This window comes from Archocentrus centrarchus, chromosome 19 (genome assembly GCF_007364275.1).
Source record: "Archocentrus centrarchus isolate MPI-CPG fArcCen1 chromosome 19, fArcCen1, whole genome shotgun sequence".
Taxonomy (NCBI): Eukaryota; Metazoa; Chordata; class Actinopteri; order Cichliformes; family Cichlidae; genus Archocentrus; species Archocentrus centrarchus.
In genome coordinates, this window is record NC_044364.1 from 13,491,986 (window position 1) to 13,511,892 (window position 19,907).

Sequence of the window (19,907 nt, forward strand, 5' to 3'; positions counted from 1 at the left end):
GACATCACAGGAGTGCAGATGGGAGGAAGAGGAGGAGGAAGAGGGCTTGTTGCATCGAATGTACACAGTGCTAAATCACACTTCCTGATCAAAGGCCTTTGAGGCGGCACGGCAGCACAGTGTGTTGGATGAGGCAGAGGGGAAGAGAGGTGAGGAGAAAACACCAACACGATTCTTGTCACATTTGTCTAGTGAATCAGAAGATTAATGATATAAAATGACTGAGGTTTAGAAGTTAACAAAACATAGTATCATAATTAAAGCTTTCTATGTGATCAAAGAGCTGCCAATATGGGGCTAGCAGTTGAATCTGCCTGCTGATTTACACTGGCTGTATGGGCAGAGATGGTAATACATACATGAATAAACCAAGCAGTTTGAAGTTATTTCTTTTAGTTTACCTCAGTATTTATGGATTTGAATCGGATGAATGGTTGATTACATCAGTAGCTCTACATTGAGTGCTACCAGAAGCACAACACAAAGACAATCGAACCACAATACTGGGTCATCGGTCTCCATTCGTTCAAGTGATCCTCAGATTTAACATTAAAAAAAAAACAAAAAAACAACATGTTTGTTTTCCCCCCACCAACAGTGACAAAGATGTCCAATTTAAGGACAGCTCTTTTTGAGGGCATCGCCGAGCAATCACAGCATCCACGGTGTTGCCTTTACTTTCTCTGGCAGCTGACAGGCGAAGAAGCTGCATCGACAAGCTGCCCTGAATGAATGCCTTGAAAAGGTCTTGTACACAGCCGGGTGTAAAAATAACTTTCTCTCTCATGACAAACTTGAAACAGGGAACACTAGACAAGTGTAAAAGTATGGCAGGGAGGGGTTTGTGTGCAGTAGACCAGGAACTGGGGGACATTTTTTGTTGGCTGATGTGCATTTCTTCCACTCAGCTTGCCTGCCCATGCAGCTGTTGCTTCAGGTATTTTGGCCAGTGGTAACAAAGCCCAAGTAAGCCCAGATGAATCTTCACAGATTAGAGACGTTGGCTTCTGTTAGTGTTCGCTCCCAGTTAATTCAGGTCATCCATGAATCTTTAGGAATTTGGGTACTTATGGACACTTTGTCCAAGCAGAAAACTTTTCTTGGAATACCGCTATAACAAAAGCGAGTTCTATTTAAAAAAAAAAAGCCAGTGGAAAATTATCCCATCGCCACCCAGCGCTCAAGACCTAATATAGCTCATTAATTAATTAAACACTGTGCCCAATTAAGCAGCCCCATTAAGCACTACATTAAACAGCAGCTGGCACATTATTTCCCCTTTGTAAGGGCCATCATAATAAGGGAACATTATTACCTAAAACACTAAGTGAATCCACCAGAGACCTCTGAAAAGCATGAAATTATTCACCACACTGAAAATGCATTAACCTGAAAGGACGGGCTGAATGACAGTTAGCAAAATTAAGTGCTGGGTCAAGATGCTCGTGGAAATGAATGAAATTACCTAAAAAAAGAAGTGCGCTGAATGGATGTAGGAGATGGAATTGTGAGTACAATCTGACTGCTAAACACGGACACTGACTGCAGGATCAACAGGCTATAAAGCAGGCACGGAGAAAACCTGTATAGGCCTGTGTGAGTCTTTCATACTAAGCAGGAGTTTTGTGTACTTAGTTGAAAACTGTGTGCTTGCTGGTCTTTAAAAGTAAAGAGCTCCCACTACAGTGGCAGTATTATTTTGAGTACTGGCAATTAGAGTGGTGGCTGTTCACCAAATTCTGTGTTTAATGAGAAGTTTATGAGCCACTCTGCTTGGTTCTTGTTCCAAAATGTAAGGCCATTTTTGTTTGTTTTTTTCCCCATCAAAACTAAAGAATTTTAGTGAGCATGATAGCTAAATCAATCAGAAATAGATCAGAGCAGCAGTTTTCAATAAGAAGCACTTGAGGTGACCTTGTCCTACATTAACCATCTCGTAAACAGTGCTAGTCATGTTTATAGTCATCAAATGAGTAATTAATGGATAAAATAAGCTTTTTTAAAAAACATGATTTCATTTGTTTTCACATTACCTGCATTGAACGTATGACAAGAATTACTAGATACTGTTCAAAGAGCCGAGGTGCCTTATCAAAGAAGGGAAGCTTCTGTGTTTTTTCACCCCTTGAAACTTATCCTTAATTTGGTCGGAACATAATTTGGTTTTCAGGGGGTTCATCCTGACGCTTTAGGAAAACAAATGCACTTAATTCTAAAGGTGGTTGGAGCAGAAATCAAACAGTATGTCTCTATTTCGATTACAAGTCTCTACATTGGCAGTTAAACTTGCATGAAGATACTCTGGACTGTACCTGTTTTGGGATCCACGTCTGTCTGTAGGTGAGGTGGGGGGTTCCCCGGTGTGAAGTGTTCATTGCTGTAGGTGATCAGAGGCGTGAGAGGGTGCACATGGTGGGGGTGCTGTACCACTGGAACCTTATTAGACTGAGAGACAGAGAGAGCAAGAAGAGGGATACAGAGAAAGATAGATGGACAGTGATAAAGGAGAAAAAAAAGCGGGGGAAGGGGGGGGGGGGGGGGGGGCAGGATGTTAATATTTGGGATACGAGATGAAGATTGCAGGCGCCTGCCACAGAATTACAACTTGAAAGTTCTCCAGAGAAGAGCTATCAAACTCTGGGTACACTCGAGGCGCCAAACCACCAAACCACATTGAAAATAGCGTGGTTTGTAATTAAAAACACTTCTGTGGTGTCACTCTGGAATTCAGTAACACAATCTAAGAGGCTTGTGGGGTTGCCTGTTCACATTTGAGTTTGATGTGTGATGAGGCACTTTTAACCACGGTTGTAGTGAAGTAATCGATCATCTGTAAACCACAAAATCAAGGCAGCGCGTGCGTGTATATCCACAGACATTAGCAGCTCCAGTCAGCTCTCTGCTCAGCCTCCCTCTATTCTCCCCTTCTTGCCATCTATTTCCCCCAGGGCCCGGTTCATGGAGGGTATGGGTGTACAGCAATAAAAGGGTTGGTAGAGAAGAGGTGGGGCTGTAAATCCATTTCTGCATTTTTGCCAAATTAGTTTTAGCTATGTAATCTTCTCTTTGTGCTCCTAAGTGGTGTAGGCCCCCTTTTTTTCAATTACCCAAAGATTACAGTTGAGCTTTAGGGGTGTGCTGCCGTAGGCCCCTGTGTTAACTGGAGCTCAGCCCCTCTCATCAGGCCGAGGCTGGGACAGAGACTAATACACATAGTCCCCAACCACAAGATAACCAGATTAGAGCTCTGCTGTAGATTAGACTGGTGGCAGAGGCTGCTCTCGCCTCTTTACCCACACATCCTTATCCTGCCCTCAGCAGTCAAAGAAGCAGCACTAATCAGGCTTATCATAACATGGATGATATGTTCAGGGGGAGAGGAGTGAGACACCAAGCTGCTTGCATGCGTATGCATGTGTTCAGTCTGCTCTCTCATAGGCCACACACCCTCATTAGTGACTTTAACCCATGCAAGAGAAAAAAAAAAAAAAAAAGCTCCACAGTGGCACGTTTCCAAAAGACTTTGAAAAACATTAATGGGACTAGATGTTGGCGGGGGGTGGGGTGGGGGGGTGGGATACATGCATAAGATACTCAGCTGCCCAATGCTCATTGACAATACAAATGCAAAGCTACAGGCCCAGGGCAAGACAAATGTGAGAAGAGATTAATGCTGCAAACCAATCATCCACCCAGTCTGTTTGAGGCTGAAGTTAATATCACATCTGTGTGAGAGCCTGATGCACCAACAGCTCATTCATTCAGAGCCCTGCGCTAAATTTTCACTGGGTAGTTAAAGCTGTCTACCTCTATGGTTGGTACAAGCATGGCCATCTAGACCTCTATTCTATAATGGCAGTGATGGGGGAGTGGGAAGTGTGTGTGTGTGTTGGGGGGGGGGGGGGCATTCCCCATTGCCATGGTCCCAATGAAAGATTAATGAACCCCAGCAGAACTCCAGGGAGGCAGGGTGACTCCTGGGACTCATTCACAGCCCTGAGCTGAAAAGGCTAGGGAGGGGAAAAGGAGAGAGGGTTTGGGGTGGGGGTGTGTGTGTGTGTGTTTGTGTGTCAGGGTTGGAGGGGTGTATAGATGGAATGGGACTCGTTAAAAAAAGAAACACAAACGAAGACGCTCATTGTTGCGTAGGGAATCCTTATCTGATCTGCACACCCAGAAGAGAGGGATGAAAAAGTTGTGGAAAAACAATCGTGATAGAGGTTATGGTAGCTGCCAAATGCAGCTGATGAGTCGGCAGCTGAATGCTAGAAGATGGCCTCTGTGTCCCCCCCTCTCTCCCTCTTTTTTGTGTCCCCCCACCACCTCATCTCTCACCTCCTAACCTCCTCCTTCACGTCTCCCCGCTCCTCCCTCGGGTAATGATGTGAAAGAATGTTGTCAATTCTTCAACTCTCTGTGCTGAAAAAGCTTTAGTGGCCATTTAAATGAGTTCTTTTGTCCAGGGACCCCAGCCATTGAGAAGACAGTTCAAAATGCCCATCCACTGAGTCCACATTTAGATAGAGGGTGTTAGAGAGGGTGTGTATGGGACTAAGTGGGAGGGAGAGAGATGGAGAGAACTAGAGGGCAGACGATTTACATCATAGTCACTTGTGGTAGAAGAGTGTCCTCTTTTTTTTCTGAAAAGCTCAGAGTGATGCAAATAGCAATAGGCTGAACTGACTGCTGCCTCCAGTCAGCTTAGTCCATTATAGGCAGTGGAAGCATGTGAGGGAGAAAAAAGGCACTGTAATATAATTCAAGTTTTGGTATTACGTTTGTTGCTCAATTTGATTGCATTTGAAGCAAAGGTAGGCTGTTTAAAGACGTCTTTACAGTTTCTATCTGCTGAGAAGGCTGGGAACTCAAGAATTAGTCAAACTTGCCCACACAGTGTTATCTACACACTGCTTACATTAGTGAGTCAGCTGATATGGACCTGCTTCCATCAGCTAACACACACACTTGACATTTTATGTGATCATCATATACACAGTACCATCCACTTCGTCTCCTGCTGACGCCAAGGCAGTACCCGGTGGTCCCTTACGGAAAAGAGGCCCAGCACCTGCCCTGTGGCCTACAGTGGGACAATACAGGCCTGGGACACGTCTGGCAGGCTGCTGGGTGCTTCAGCCGCACAGGGCTCACAGAGCACAGAGAAACAAAAGCAGGCAACGTGGGAGGCTCTACTCTCCCTGCTCCACAAAAGCCAGGGGAAAAGAAAAGAACATTTCCTGGCCCCTACACCCCCGCTGACTCGCATCCTTCCCACCACCTTGTCGTTACAACAAACAAATATAGTGGAAGACAGACGGGCTGCTCTGCGGATATGACGAGCGGATTCATGAGCTCGAGAAAGAGATTTCGCATTCAAAACACCCTGAAGAAAAATTTAAGGGCACCCTCTTGTGCAAACATCAATGAGCACGTTTACTCTTTCCACATCCAGGACACATATATGGCACCTGCTGCTGAAGAAGGCCAGTGCTGGGAAATCCACACAGCAGACACAAACAGAAGCAGCAGTTGTTGGTTTTGATTGTGTTGCTGATATTGCCTTGGATTTTTTTTTTTTTAGTCTGATCTGTTCCTCTTCTTCCAGTTCTGAGGTTAAAATGCTCACATGGAGTCTATATGTTTTAATGAGGTCATAATATATTGAGTGTGATCATCGTCTTTCTGTAAATTGAATTCATCCCAACATGTACATAAATAAAAACTATACTAGCTGGTGACTACCACCAGTGAAAAGCCTTTCAAAAGTGGACAAATGAAAGAGGTTTAAGTCAGACCTCTGGGAAGGGAGAAGAGGTACAGGATAAATCAGAGGGGGGGGAGTGACAGCAGGATAGAGTAAGACAAAGGGAGGGGGACAGAGAGGTGGAGGCTAGACAGGAAAAAGCTGTTGGCCTTGCATTTCCGCCTGGTGGCACCTTGCAGGGCCAATTTGAGCCCTAAATGTGAAGGTGGCGACCTTGTGGGCCCAGTGGGTGGCTGGGCAGGGGGCTGGAGCCTCTGTCTCTCTGCTTCATGTCATGATATGATGAGTTGTCACAACAGCTTGCGGGGCGCTAATGAGCTGTGGTGAGGAAGGGGCAGGGAAGGGAGGCCAGGAAGAGAGGGGTGAGCGATGTGGGGATGACAGTGGTGTGATGGATCGGGGTCTTCCAAATTCCAAAGCAAGCAGAAAAAGCTGCCAGAGCACACCACACTGCCTCTCTCAGAACATGCAAGTGACCCAAATCCAAGGCACATGGAGTGACACCACACGGAAAACACACAACAGCAATAGTGGGAAGCTGGGGGGAAAGTGTCACGAGTGTGTGCACGATTTGATGTGAAGCACAACAAAAAGTGCAAACGGCACTGCCACTAATCTAATCATCTGGTATCAATCGATGCTGCCCTGCTGAAATCTGTTTACACACAATTAGCTTTCCTTTGGGAAGCACAGAGTGCCCCCTCCAGGCTACAGATATTAATCTCTAAGCAAACGCCATATCACACCAATGAATGTTCAAACACACACACACACACACACACACACACACACACACAGTCCTTGTAGCTCTCAGTCAAATCAATCCACAGATTCAAGCAGACAATCTAAAGGAATACTTAGAGATTAGCAGCGATGGAATATGAAATGCTCTGACAAATTACAGGCTTATCAAAGCCATGACCTTCCAGCACAGCATGCTGATTAAAAGTCTGCTACATTTCAGAAATAATAATTTTTTTTTGGTTAATCACAAGAAGAAGAAGAAGAAAAAAACTCCCCACAATATTAAGAACCTGGGGATTGTGGGGGTGAAAAAGCAGATATGGAGGTGTTGATCAGTTTTCTCTTGCAGAGAAGATGCGTCTCTGAGGGCAAGAGGCTCCCGAGACCACAGTATATTTAAAAGTTAATCTATTCACTTTGCTGCAGTGACATGCTGACTGCTTGATCAGAGCGCTGAACAAAAATATTATGTGGGCCAGAGCCTTTGCTCCCCTTCCTCCTGCTCTCTTCACTAACACTCAAGTCATTCGTCATCATTTATTTTTTTGCTTCCCATCTTTGATAGTCGGCACATCAAATAGAATCGCAGAAAGGACATGTTCTGATATGTCACAGATAAATAAAACTGCGCACAAATAGCTTAAATATGAAGTGGTATTTGGTAGAACTGTTGTATTCTGTGAAGACAAATCATCCTCTTAGACACACGTGTGTTCAAGCTTTTTCCTTTTCAGTGTAAACAGCCTCTTGAACTCCCATACCTGAGTTAAAGGGGCTTCTCTGAGAGGTGATATTGTATGACAGCGTTAAGAGCCAGACTGAACTGTGCCTTTTGAAATGCAATCAGTCCCTAAGAATTTCAGCAGAAAGACGAGCAATTAGGAATCTGAATTGAATGGCAACATTAACAAAAGAATATGTTAATCTGTGAGGTTACCCCAAGTCTTATTTTACATTTCACAGTTAAGACATTTGATCAAATGCTGTTTTATCAAGTAAATAATTCTCCTCTTGAGAGAATCATGTCGATTGCCTTTTTAATTAATTTAAACACATTGTTTATTACATAGGCTTTAAAATTATGCTTATAAGTGTGTGGCAAAAAAAAAAAAGAATCTTTGGGACATTAATCTTTGATTTAAGCTCAGACACACACACACACACACACACACACACACACACAAGTTTTCAATTTCAGATTATTTCTAACAGGCTTAAAAATCAAGTGACCACCACTTTCTCAGCCCAAAAAAAACCCCACTCCCCTCCCTTTCCCCTCACCTATCTACAACCAACCCGCCCCACAACAGCCAGTCAAAACAATGCTAAAACCCTTCAGTGGTAAGAAAAAGCAGAGACAGTGAAGAAGCAGGGGAGCAGTGCTGCGTTACTCACCCAGCTGCTCAGATTGAGATGCCAGCAGCCCACCTGCTGGAGGAGAGAGAGCCCGGGGCCTAGGACTCCTGCCTTGGCTCCCATCTCCTCCGGCCCGGCTGGAGCTCCATCCCGCGGGTACATGACCCCCTCAGTCCCACCCCCACCCCCGTCTCCTCCTCCTCCTCCTTCTTCCACCTGCCCCCCCTCCAGCTCTTCCTTCCCTGTCTATGCCAGGGAGAAGCCCTCTTGCTTTTCTTGGCCGCTCCTTTCCTTCACTTCTTCTCTTCCTCCTTTGTCTGTTTCTGTCTTGACTCCTTCCTTCACTGTGTGCGAGTGTATTGCGGGGCATGTGTGGCGCGTGTGTGCATATGTGTTTATCGTCCCCCCTTGTGTTGCTTTTGGTGTCGCAGCCAGCTGACCATTGTTCCCCCAGGTTTTGACATTAGAGAGTGTGCGAGTCTTGACGTGTCTAGAGCAGGCTCAGGGTCTGAGGCCTAGTTTCCCCATAAACACACAGTCACCAAATCCTCCCCACCCACCCACATCTGCCTGTGAAAAAAAAAAAAAAATCTCCCAAAATTCTTCACTCTAACCACAGAAGCACTTGCTCGTTGCGGCCAGCAGTCTCCTCTTCTTTGTCAGTGAAAGTTTTGATGCCGGTGACAAGAAGTATAAGAAGTGAAGCCAGAATGTGGACAGAGAGAAGGAAAAATTACTGTGAGCAGTTGTTCAGCACTGCAGTAGTCTTCCCACTAGCTATACTCCAGAAAAAAAAAAATACTCACAAACACACACAGACACGCACACACAAAATCAGTTATTACCCAAATCCCTGTTGTATGTTGGGTCTGTGTATGTGTTTCTTAAGAGTATGTGTGTATGTGTGTGGGCTCTGCTGTGCCTCCAGGATGCCCAGAGACGAACTGGCAGCTTGAAAAGCTTTGGCTACAAGGTAAAGCGAGCAAAGCGAGAGATGGAGACAAAGAGGAGAGAGCAGGAGAGAGAGAGAGAGATAGAAAGTGGAAGGAAAAAAAAAAAAAGGGAACAAGACACAACAACATCCACAAAGGGAGGGCAGGCTCAGCAAAGTGTGGCCAACAGTCACTTTATGTGTGATGCTGACAGTCCCTTCTTCATGCCCACTTTCCAGGGGAGAAACCAAGGAGAGGGAGAAAAAGTCTTCACTTTGACACGGATGTGACACCTTTCGTTGCAATCTTTTTTTTTTTGTTTTGCTTTTCTTTCACCCCGTTCTACCTTTTTCTAAACAATGCCTTAGAATGGAGAACAATCCCCCCCCCCGCGTGCCTTCCAACTCAATTCAAGGTTCATGTGAACAAGGCCTCAAGCCCCTCCTCGCTGCCCTCTTCTCCCTGTTCTCCTCTTCTTTGCAACTACTTCACCTTCAAGACCATTATTATTCTTCTGAATACTAAAATCAAACAATAAGCTTTGTGTGGTCAAAAAAAAAAAAAAATTTTCCCCGGCAATTCAAAAGATCGTGCCATCCACTGCAGAAATAGACAAGATGCATTAAAAGCGACATCTTTCAAATAAGACTTTTCATTTAATATTAAAAAAATAGAATTTTGCAATGTTGTTTATTCGTTTCATTTATTTATTTAGATGTGGGTGTAGCAATGAAAAAGAAATAAATGAAACATTCAAAAAAATAATAATTTTTTTTTCATCCTGACATGACTGAGCAAAAAAAAGGAGAGAAAATATAGAGGAAATATTAAGATATTTCATAAACAGAAAACAAAACTTTAAAAAGCTATATGTTGAGGAAAATGTATTTTTCACTTATAATTAAGTGACTACTTAATTATAATATAACAGAATGAGACAGAATAAGCAGTCCAAATGTGAGGCTTTTTGAAGAGATTTTAAATTTTACATTCTATAATTAATAAGTCTTTCCTTTCTTTAAATGTCTAACTACCTGAACCTGAATAAGGACCATGAAAAATTAAACATTTATTGAATAAACAATTTCCACTCAAGCACAGCCACATTTAATCTATTTTTTAACATGACCTAAATAAGTATATTAATTAAAAAAAAGTAAAAATAATAAAATTTAACTACAGTGAAAACATTTAGGAAATGCAGGACCAAGGAATATTTTTAGAAGTGAGGTCAATGAAATGAAAACATGACTGTGTCTCAGCTACATTAGAGCATTTTAAAAGTTGGCAACAGAAACAACTACAAAGTTTTTTCTTAATACAACAGAGACTTTGTTTTTCTTTTAATACGCTGTCGCTTTCTCCTGCACTCGCACAGCCTCTCTGCCGCTGTTAGGACCCTGCTCTTCCCTTGGCCTGCAGCAGGCAGTCCTGAGGCCCTTAAAGCCAAAACAAAGCCCTGGGAATGTCCTTTACACAACTTGAACAATAGCGCCGGGGCTCCAGCTTGACAAGTAAAAGAGCTCCGACAAGGCGGTGGCTAATTGCCTGCCCTCCCTCCATTCAGCCGCCCTGCTACACTCCTGCCATCTCCTTTTGTCCCACGTGCACTTTCTTAAGTAAACTGCCAGTTTGCCAGCGAGTGATGGACAGCTCCCAATCATCCAGCCACAATGGCATCAACGCCACAACACAAGAGAGCAGAGGGAGGATAAAAAAAAAAGGGGAAAAAAAAACTTTTTACACTCCACTGTCTGAGATGTTCGCACGAGACCCAAAAGTGTGCGAGAAGGGGAAAAAAAAGGGGGAAAAAAAAGGACGGACAAAAAGTTTTACAAAACAAGGAAATGGAACAACCTATGACCTTACCAGTTCATTGTTTTCTCTGATAAATCAGGACAATCGGAGACAAAATTCTCGAGTCTAACTTCTGAGTGCTCCTGTTTTAGCAATTATTATAATAATTACAGTAAGTGATGATATAAAATTATATTTGAGTAAAAAAATAGAAATCCTTTTAAAGACATAAATCCAAATTAAATATTAACTCTGATTATTTTAAATATTACCAGAAGAACAGGAAGAGCAGATGTGACCAACGATCAGATTTACTTAATTTAAAATGTTAATAAAATATATTTTTAAAAACGGATTTGATATGAATAATGGCATGCATTAATTTAACTTAAAATAATGGTAGTTTTTTGCACACAATAAATACCAATCATATTTAGTTTGATGTGTTAGAATAATGCACCCCTGTCAGGCTGTCAGGACAAAGCAATCAAACAGTGCCTTTCATTATCCAAATTGTCAATCTGTCACTTAGCAACATAAGTGTTATAAATTGCCAAACGGAGCACAGAAAAATATCCACGGATAGATTCAATCAAAACATAATATTTAAAGTCAAACAAGCACCAGAAAATTAAACACAGCTGTAATTAAAATGTTGAAAAGTCTTACCATTTAAAAGAGCTGTATTTGAGATGCTGCTCGGTTCCTGGTTAAAACAAGCATGCTGGCACTCATGGTAGTGCACAGACTCCAAGCAGACTCCCACCACCATGTCAGCCACTAATCCACTGGGGGGCAGCACCTCATCTACGGCAGCCCCTCGCTAAAGCCCGATGGGTTAAGCCGATAAGACAGCGGCCGGAGGACCGGGCGAGAGCCAAGGTATGCTGGAGCGACTTAGGACGGCAGCCCTTTGGGTCCCAGAACGGGGAAGGACCGCGAGCAATCAGCCAGAGCTGGCTGTTCACTCTCAGCCACCTCATTCATTCAAACGCACGCTCAGGCTGCGCTGCTCTTCTCCGCGTCTGTCCGGGACTCCCTCTTTACCCCTTGCCCATCTTCATATCCCCCCTAATAAGCTCTTTTGTGTCCATCTCTCTTTCTTTGATAAGTTGAAAGAACAACAAAAAGAGGGAGAGAAAGAAAAGCTTTCATTCAGCGGCTTGGCAGACATAAAGGTAGTGGAGTGCGGTCTATAGGAGTTGCCCTAACTTGGCTAAACTCAAGCAGCGGGGTGTCTCTCGTCATGTCATTAATCCCCAAAACTAGCCACGCTCCATTCACCGCTAGTCACACTAAATTAAATGCAAAATCAAAAACACAAACGCTGGGCAGAAGAAGTGTCAGAAAAAAGGCTAGAGAAAGCATTCCGATCCAGGGCAAAGGGTGTGTGGTGTTGCAGCCACGTTGCCCCCAAGTCCTGCCCGTCGGTAGCCCCAATTTTTGATGTAGCAAGCCCCGGGAAAAAAAAAAAAAAAAACAGCCACACAAAAGACAAAAAACAGACATTTATCACCAAAAGAGCCTGTCACTGTAGTGCAGCTTTTGCACCTCCAACTCTCCTGCCTGAACTCTCTTAAGACAACTGAGGGGGGAAAAGGAGCCCCAACTCCAAAGTCAAACCTGCCAGACAACAAGGCAACAACAGCAGTTAAAACAATACCAAAAATACAAATAAATGGATACAAGCTGCGGATGGTTTTCAGGAGAGCTGGCAATAGAAAATTCAACCTGGCCAACTGGTGGCTTGAAGAGAGGAAGCCCACTCTTAAAGCCGTGATCCGACCATCCGCTATACCACCGCTGTGAGCCTTTTAACCACAGCAGAAAAAAAATTACTATTGATCTTCAAATGGCGATAATTGAAAAGATCAAAAAGATTAAACAAAAAAAAAAAAAAAAAAATCGAGAATGTGCTGACTTACCATGTTGTGCTCCTTTTTTGTTGTAAGATTTTGTTTAAATAAAAAAAAAATATTTGCTCAAAGATGCAGCATTGGAGGTGTCAAATTTTTGTAGCCGTCTCTTGATCGTATTACTTCCACAGCCCTGGTTTCCAATGCGTCTGAACTTTTTCCCTTTCTCTTTTATTTTGTTTGTGGTACCTAGCCTTTTTTTCCCCCTGCTTAAGACTTTAAAAGCCTTCAGCTCAGTAAAGCAGCACAAATTATCTTGCCACCTTGCTCAGCTCTGATGCTTTGGCCGCTAACTTTGGAAGGCCCTTTACTACTGCATCAAAATTAGCATTGTCAAAGCAGTTAATGAATATTAATATTGTATTTGTCATTGGAGCTGGCCCATTGCTGAACTCCAAGTCATCCATCAGGGACAAGATTAAGCACACAATTATTTCTGACTGACAGGGACCAAATCTGGAAGATTTTTTTTTCCCCTCCAACAATTTAAAGAAAAAGACACAACATCATCTTAAGGTACCTCCCATGAGACGAGACAAGATTAATACACTTTTAATGAAGCAAGATTTCATGGTGCATGAACAGCAGGAACCTCGAGAAAAAAGGGAGAGGAATATAGAAATATTTTGACTCAATTTCTACAATCTTTTAAGCACTGGATTTATAAATTACAACTAATTTTGATGACAGGAGACAAAATTTTAACTCAAAGATTTTTATTTTTTTTTTAATTAAAACACATTTATTCTCTGTTATATTTTTCATACATAAAAGCTGGATTTCACCTCTTTTTTTTTCTAATCATAGAGAAAAAAAATAAGATGTACACGCGCTACCGCGTCAGCATCGCTGGAGCTGAATTTAACATGAAACAATAATTAAAACCTGGGACCTCCAGCTCTCTCGGCAGAGCCTGACGGATCACCGACCGCTGAGGACCACACAGGCAGCCTGCATCAGCACCACCCGCTGCACCGCTTCAGCTCCATCCAGGAGCTTTCTCCCCTGCTCCGCCACCCGCTTTTCCACGGAAACAGCTTCGCACCAGCAACTATGGCTCTGTCAAACACGGCTCTCTGCACAATTTTCCAAACCTTCGTCAAATGTGTGACAATTTATATTATCATCTGAGTAATAATGTCAGTTAAATTTCTCTACTGAAAATTCTCATCGGAATTGTTTAGTAAATTTAAAGCTCTCGCTGAAATATTTACCTCAACAAAATCACTGCTACCAGCACCTGTCTAGAAAAATTAGGCAGATGACATATCTTCTTCACTCCTCTGTACCCAAAGTACCTTTTGCATGATTTTAAAAGCCAAACACTTTTCTTAGATATTGTAAATTCTGAACAACACTATGCCAGGCTTTGCCAGCAGCATCCTTTGCTTCTCCACAATTATCTGATTACTTTTCTCTCATCAGTGATTCCTGTCGGGGGAACGGACGAATTCTTACCGGAGTCCAATTAAAACTTATTTTATGTTAACTTTCTGTTGTCTGAATAACACACCATAAAATAAAGCGAAAATCACTGACACAGTTGCACACACACAAAAAAAGAAAAAATAAATGGCAGATGTGGGGCACTAATGCCAGCAAGCCCACTGAATTGGTGTGAGTGTAGGGGTCAAGCTGCGGGCTCACCTTGGAGCGCCGAGCCCCTGCCGACCACCCTGCCGGCCACCTAATACCATTAGTAACCCTTAGATGAACATACTAAATTGGCCTTTTGTTCTCCAGGAGCCGATCCGGCCTCACCAACTCGCTGGTATCACGGCACCGAATGCAGATGGTGCTGGATCTGTCTGAAATGAATAGCACGCCTAAGAAAGCGCCGCTTTATCCTGAACGGTCCGTTCTCTAAAAGCCGTCGGCATCGCTTTATTTTTTAATTTTTTAATTACGCCACTTTTAAAACTTGAGAAATCATTTTGTAATATTTCTTTTTTTTACCAGTTTACTTACCTAAATGTTAAAATGTTACCTAAATGTGCATCATTAATTTAGTATTAAAATGTGAAACTTTAAATTTGAAAGATCATTTTAATGCTTGATTTCAGCAGTCAAAAATGATAAATGCGATGAAATTAGATTTAGAAATTTAGCTTTAATTGTGTTTGCGTTTATATAATTAGCTCAGTTAAAAACATAATGCTAAAATTTCAAATCGACAATACCTCACCCTGATAATTTTTTATAAAAAACATAAGAAATACAGATGTAAAAAATACACCTCTTTAAATTCAAATAACTGCAGGGAATGATTAAAATGAAAATTCCAATTGAAACAAACAATCTTTTAATTGTTGTGACACGGGCACAGGCACTGATTAAGTGTTCACAAAAGGCTGTCTATGAAAACAGGCACCAAACACCACGAATTAATTCAAGTTGAGAGCCTAAAACAGGTCCAATCTAGGTGAGGAGGAGAGAAGGGAAGAGAGAGACGAAAGTGAGCAGAGCAGCCAGCTCTGTGGCCCAGCGTGATCACATCAGCGCTAGTATCAAATTAACTCGCTGACTTTGAAATTTATTGATCTGCTATTAAGACACTAGTGAACTTGATGAAGTGAGTGCTGTAGGTGACTCTGGGACTTCAAAGTCTTGCACCAGCCACATAAAACAAGCCACTTTGATCCCCGCTCCGCTCCTCGGATCTGGAGAGGGGGCTTCAGAGGAACCCCCAGTTCTACTCTCCTCTCTTCTCCCACTCATCCCGGGCCCAGGCTGCGGCTCTCTCTTTCCCTTTCCACATCTGTTGATGCCCCAAGAACCGGCAAAGCACCGCTGGCACACAGCGTTCAATCGCGCCAATCGAGAACACAGTAGTGCACAGTGGTGCAGACGGATCTCTTTTCTGATTCACCGAGAAATAATAAAGCAACGCAAACGCGTGCGCACACACACACACACCAAGAAATGCAATATGATGTCAAAACAACAACTAGAATAAGGCGGCCATCTAAGCGCAATGGCATTAAAATTCAGTGTCAATAAGAAGGGGATTCTTTGTGCCAAATACGGCATGTAATAAGGTCGGCGATGAGAGAGACAATGCAGAGTGGAAGATAGCAGTACTATTGTGTGGTGAATACATCCCCCTCTTCGCTTAAGGCAAGTCTTCCCACTACATTAAATATTGTGTGCTGCCAATCACACCTGCCTTTTTTTTCATTTTGTGCCACTGGGTGGAGGTAGTAGTTAATGTTTTCAACATGCACTCTTATCACTACAATATACTGAAGCAGACACAAAACCACAGCCGGCCCACAGAACACTTCTCCTCTCCAACAACTAAAAAACATTACAGGACAAATTTAAGAAATAAATACACAAGAAAGCAACAACTAAATAAAATGATTTTTTTTCCCCCATCATTTTGCAACAAAACAGCCTGCAGAAATTCGAAACAAAATCTCAGGTCTGCCCTCCACTGAGCTGCTAACTTAGCGGGACTGAGTAAAATAAATATTAACGGCTAAATTAATCATCGGCAGGACAGTGTTTGCACTCAGGCTCCAGTGCTCAAAGGCAGAGCGTGTATGTGCGCTTGTGCGCGAGTGTGTCTGCACTTGGAGTGCCGGGGCTAAGCTGCGTCTGTTTAATTAAGAGGGGTAAAACAGATGACAAATGCGAGACAGTTAAACATTTAATGTGTGCTTATCTCCCCCCTCATTTATTTAGTTGGGAGAGATTCAGAGTGGGTGGCGTTTAAGAGTGATGTGCCGGCGAAACGCTGGCGGAATCAGAACGTAGCCCCGTGCGCCACGAGAAGTCAGCGAGCAACACGCAGCCATTTCCTGACAATTGTTTTGACGTTTTGCAATTTAATTCTGTTTGATGGGAAAGAAAGGGATTAGGTAATGAATCAAATAAGCACAAATATGGATTCTGCTACACAGCTGTTTCTGAAAAGCAAAAAAAAAAAAAAAAAAGCAAAAAAAAAAAAGAGGACTTTCAATGTAAATGACAGTGTCACTTTATTATGGATAAAGTATTTTTGGCATCATTGCCTAAATTGTCAACACAAACCATGCAATTAAAAAATGTGACTGTATCAAAGGCCTAGTTTCTCCTTCATTTCACCTGACAAAGATTTAATTTTTTTTTTTCCCCCCCTGGTTGATCCCCATTGTGTATCTCACACTGATGCACATTGCCTAGAGTCAATGTCAAATCCCAGCTCCAAAAGTCCCGCAAAAAATACAGAACGAACAGTGCCCGCGGCGCACACATTCCTTTTACTCAACCCACTTGCAATATCTCACCCAAAGTTATCGTTTCCACTGTGACAATGTTAAACTGAAAAACAAAAACTATTATATCTATATATAATATACACTATCTATAATGTGTGTGTATTTATATAATATATAGTGTCTGTTTATCACAGTATGGAAAGAGGGAAAGAGAGAAAGAGATAAAAATGGATAGAAGGGATGGGGGGGAAGAACGGAAATCTAAAAAAGCAAAAAAGGGAGAGAAAAAGAAGAAAAGGAGGAGGTGGAGGAGAAAAAAAAAGCACTGTGCCAAAAGCATATATAAGAGAAACCTTCACCAATTAGTGGGGAGAAACGGGAGAGGGAGCTGCCGCGGCGTCGGCACTCAAAGAGCCAGGCCTCGCGGCGAAGCTGTCATGTCGGCAGGATTGATCAACAGGCCTGCTATTTCTAATGGCATGTTGTCATGAAGCTGCAGCCATGGGGAGCCACCTGCCTCAGTCCTCGCACAGCACTCGGTGTGTATGTGCGCGCGCGTGTGTGTGTGTACGTATGCATGTGTGTTTATGTGCATGAAAGATGGATTTGGGGGGTATTTCAGCAGCCATGCCTATTCTGTGCCCATATATCTTTTACTAACAATTTGAAAACAGCCTGGAATCCTCCTCCCACTCTCTGGCAGTCTACCTTGCCTACCCCTGAAGGTGGAAGAAATGTGCCATCTTGGATCTTTCTTTATTCTCACACACAGCAAAGCCAAGCTGAGGTAAAACCCAAGACAATGGAAGACAATAATAATAATAATAATAATAATAATAATAATAACAATAATAATAATAATAATAATAATAATGTATTTTTAATCTTCACAGGGATTAATTGCAGTGTCCAACAAATATATTCCTCAGTTGTACTGTATGAAACACGACGCTAACAGTACAGCTATCCAGTTTCCGATTAAAGCTCGTTTCTGTTTCATAAAAAAAAAACCAACAATCTAAGAATGAGCAGACAATGGAAGCTCGTCTGTAAAATGCTGACCCAGAAAAAGCACAATCAAAAATGAGAAAAGTACTTTGTTGAAAAACGTCACGTTATCCCCGTTTTTCAGTAACATGGCAACAAAAACTGCTTCGGCGGCCAAACAAGCCCGGACTCGCTAACAATAAAAAAGTCAAATAAAAGTTACAGAACTTGAGAGTTCAAGGTAGCGCCGGCTACTTGGAGTGCATGTCACGTACAGTTAACCTTTTTATCGGGCATGCCTGTGGTCTCATCAGTCGATGAAATTCTTTGCCCGCGGCGGTGGCTTAGCCGAGGGACATGGACCAATAGAAAAATATTTCATTGTGTTAGCATTTCAAATGGCGAGTGGAGGGTGGAGAGGAGGGCATTTGGAGGGGCGGTGGGGGAAGTAGCTCGAACCGATCGTTGCCAGCGGAATTAATTGCCTATTCTGAGAATAATGTCCCTTAACCACGATTCTCGGAGGGCCGAACGCTAGCAGAGGCCACTTTTTTTTTTTGTTTGGTATCTTCAAAAAGACGAGCGCTTAGGGGTACTGGCCGTATTAGGGGTTTAGCTCAGTCCCCTTCAGGCTGGGAAAAATAATCAGAAGCACTGAACCAGACTCAACTAATCCGTACTCCAATTAAAAACGGCGAACCCATTACACCGAACATTAGCGTGGATCGACAAATAAATACCTTAAAATTAGTGATAGATTAATTAAACTTTGCCAAATTCTGACAAATATTTGGAGTATTAGAGGAAATTCACTTTAAGAGGGTAAACATGAGAAATAAGCCTTCTCCGTTTGGCTTTCAGCCAGTACTCGATAAATGGCTCAAGATGGCGCGACCCCAGTGGTGCTTCTATCCTTTTATTTAAGGGGATTTAAGTTCAGGCTCGGCTACACATTGGCCAAGCATATGCAATGACCCTAACTGATATTGGTGCATCTTTTAGCCACATCTTAATCTAACCTTTATAAAGCTGTGCGGCTTTTCAGACTCAAAACAGCATAAAGAACTAGCATTGTTTGGTGCGAGGAAAGAAGCAGCCCTGGGAGACGACGCCACAGAAAAGCTGGGGCAGGAGCCCTCTGGAAAAACAGCTGCTTATGCACTCCAATCAGTAGGAAAACAAAACCAAAACCCAACTGCTACGAACGGAGGGAAAGAAAACATTTTTTTTTTTTTTGATGGATGGGGCATCCCAAATGCTACCTCCCTCCATATCGACCTCTACGGGCCCATTCGCGCTCGGTGTCAATTTCATCCCTCGGCAGATGGACGGGCGAATTCGCAGCAGTCCCCATTACACGCCTCTCCTTCGCTCATTGTGAATTCAGTCAACGAAGTCAATCTTATTAACTTCCGCGCCGGTTCACTCATGACATTTTCTTCAATTTTCTCGCCAACATCAAAAACATCAATTAGCAGCTCGAAAATGGGTAGGAGCGAATGACAGAGTCCGATAACGCAGCCTTATTTGAAGCCGAGGGTAAATCTATTCTCCAGTTTTGAATGTGTTCATTACAATTGCGTTTTCAAAGAAGACCTCCAAATAGCAAAGAAATTAAATTTATCTCCTAGAAATGTCCAGAAATTGTTTTTTTCTCCTCTCTTTCTTTTTTTTTTTAATCCTGTGTCTATCTCTCAGCCTCAGTGGGTGACACAAAGCATTGTGGTGCCACATTTTCTTTTTCTCATTAGAACAGATCACAACTCCCACAGAAGTTGAAACCCTATACTGTAACCTCTAGAGTAACCCGTAGAAATTACTTTAAAAGGAGTCCAACATTTCTTTAGGAAGAAAAGAAGGCGATAAAGTAGCCTGCCGGTGACCTACGGTTTCAACAAAAATACTAGACGATAAATGCGGTACCTATTTTTTTTTTACCCTACAAGGGGAGCTATTATCAGATTAAAGAAATAAAACGCTTTACAGGAAAAATGTTGTGTCTTTTCTTTTGTTTATCAGTTCTCAAAATCAATCTTCACACGAGCATTTATCATTTAATGTACACAGCACCGTTTAAAATAAACTGCTACATTTTGTTTGTCCTGCAGCAATATTGTCACAAGAATATTCTGCTAATCAGTTATATTCGCCTATGCAAATAAAAAATTTATATTTGTAAAATATTTTGTATTTATCCAGGACATAAAAC

The 19,907-nt window shown here is 42.5% G+C and overlaps 1 protein-coding gene across 1 annotated transcript in view; it reads right to left on the reverse strand.

Annotated features, from left to right (window-relative positions):
• tcf7l2 (transcription factor 7 like 2) overlaps positions 1-19,907 on the reverse strand; it is an 88,475-nt gene that overhangs the window by 15,823 nt on the left and 52,745 nt on the right. The window contains exon 6 of the mRNA XM_030754774.1: positions 2,313-2,445. Coding sequence (XP_030610634.1) covers positions 2,313-2,445 — 133 coding nt within the window. The remainder of the gene's footprint in view (positions 1-2,312; positions 2,446-19,907) is intronic.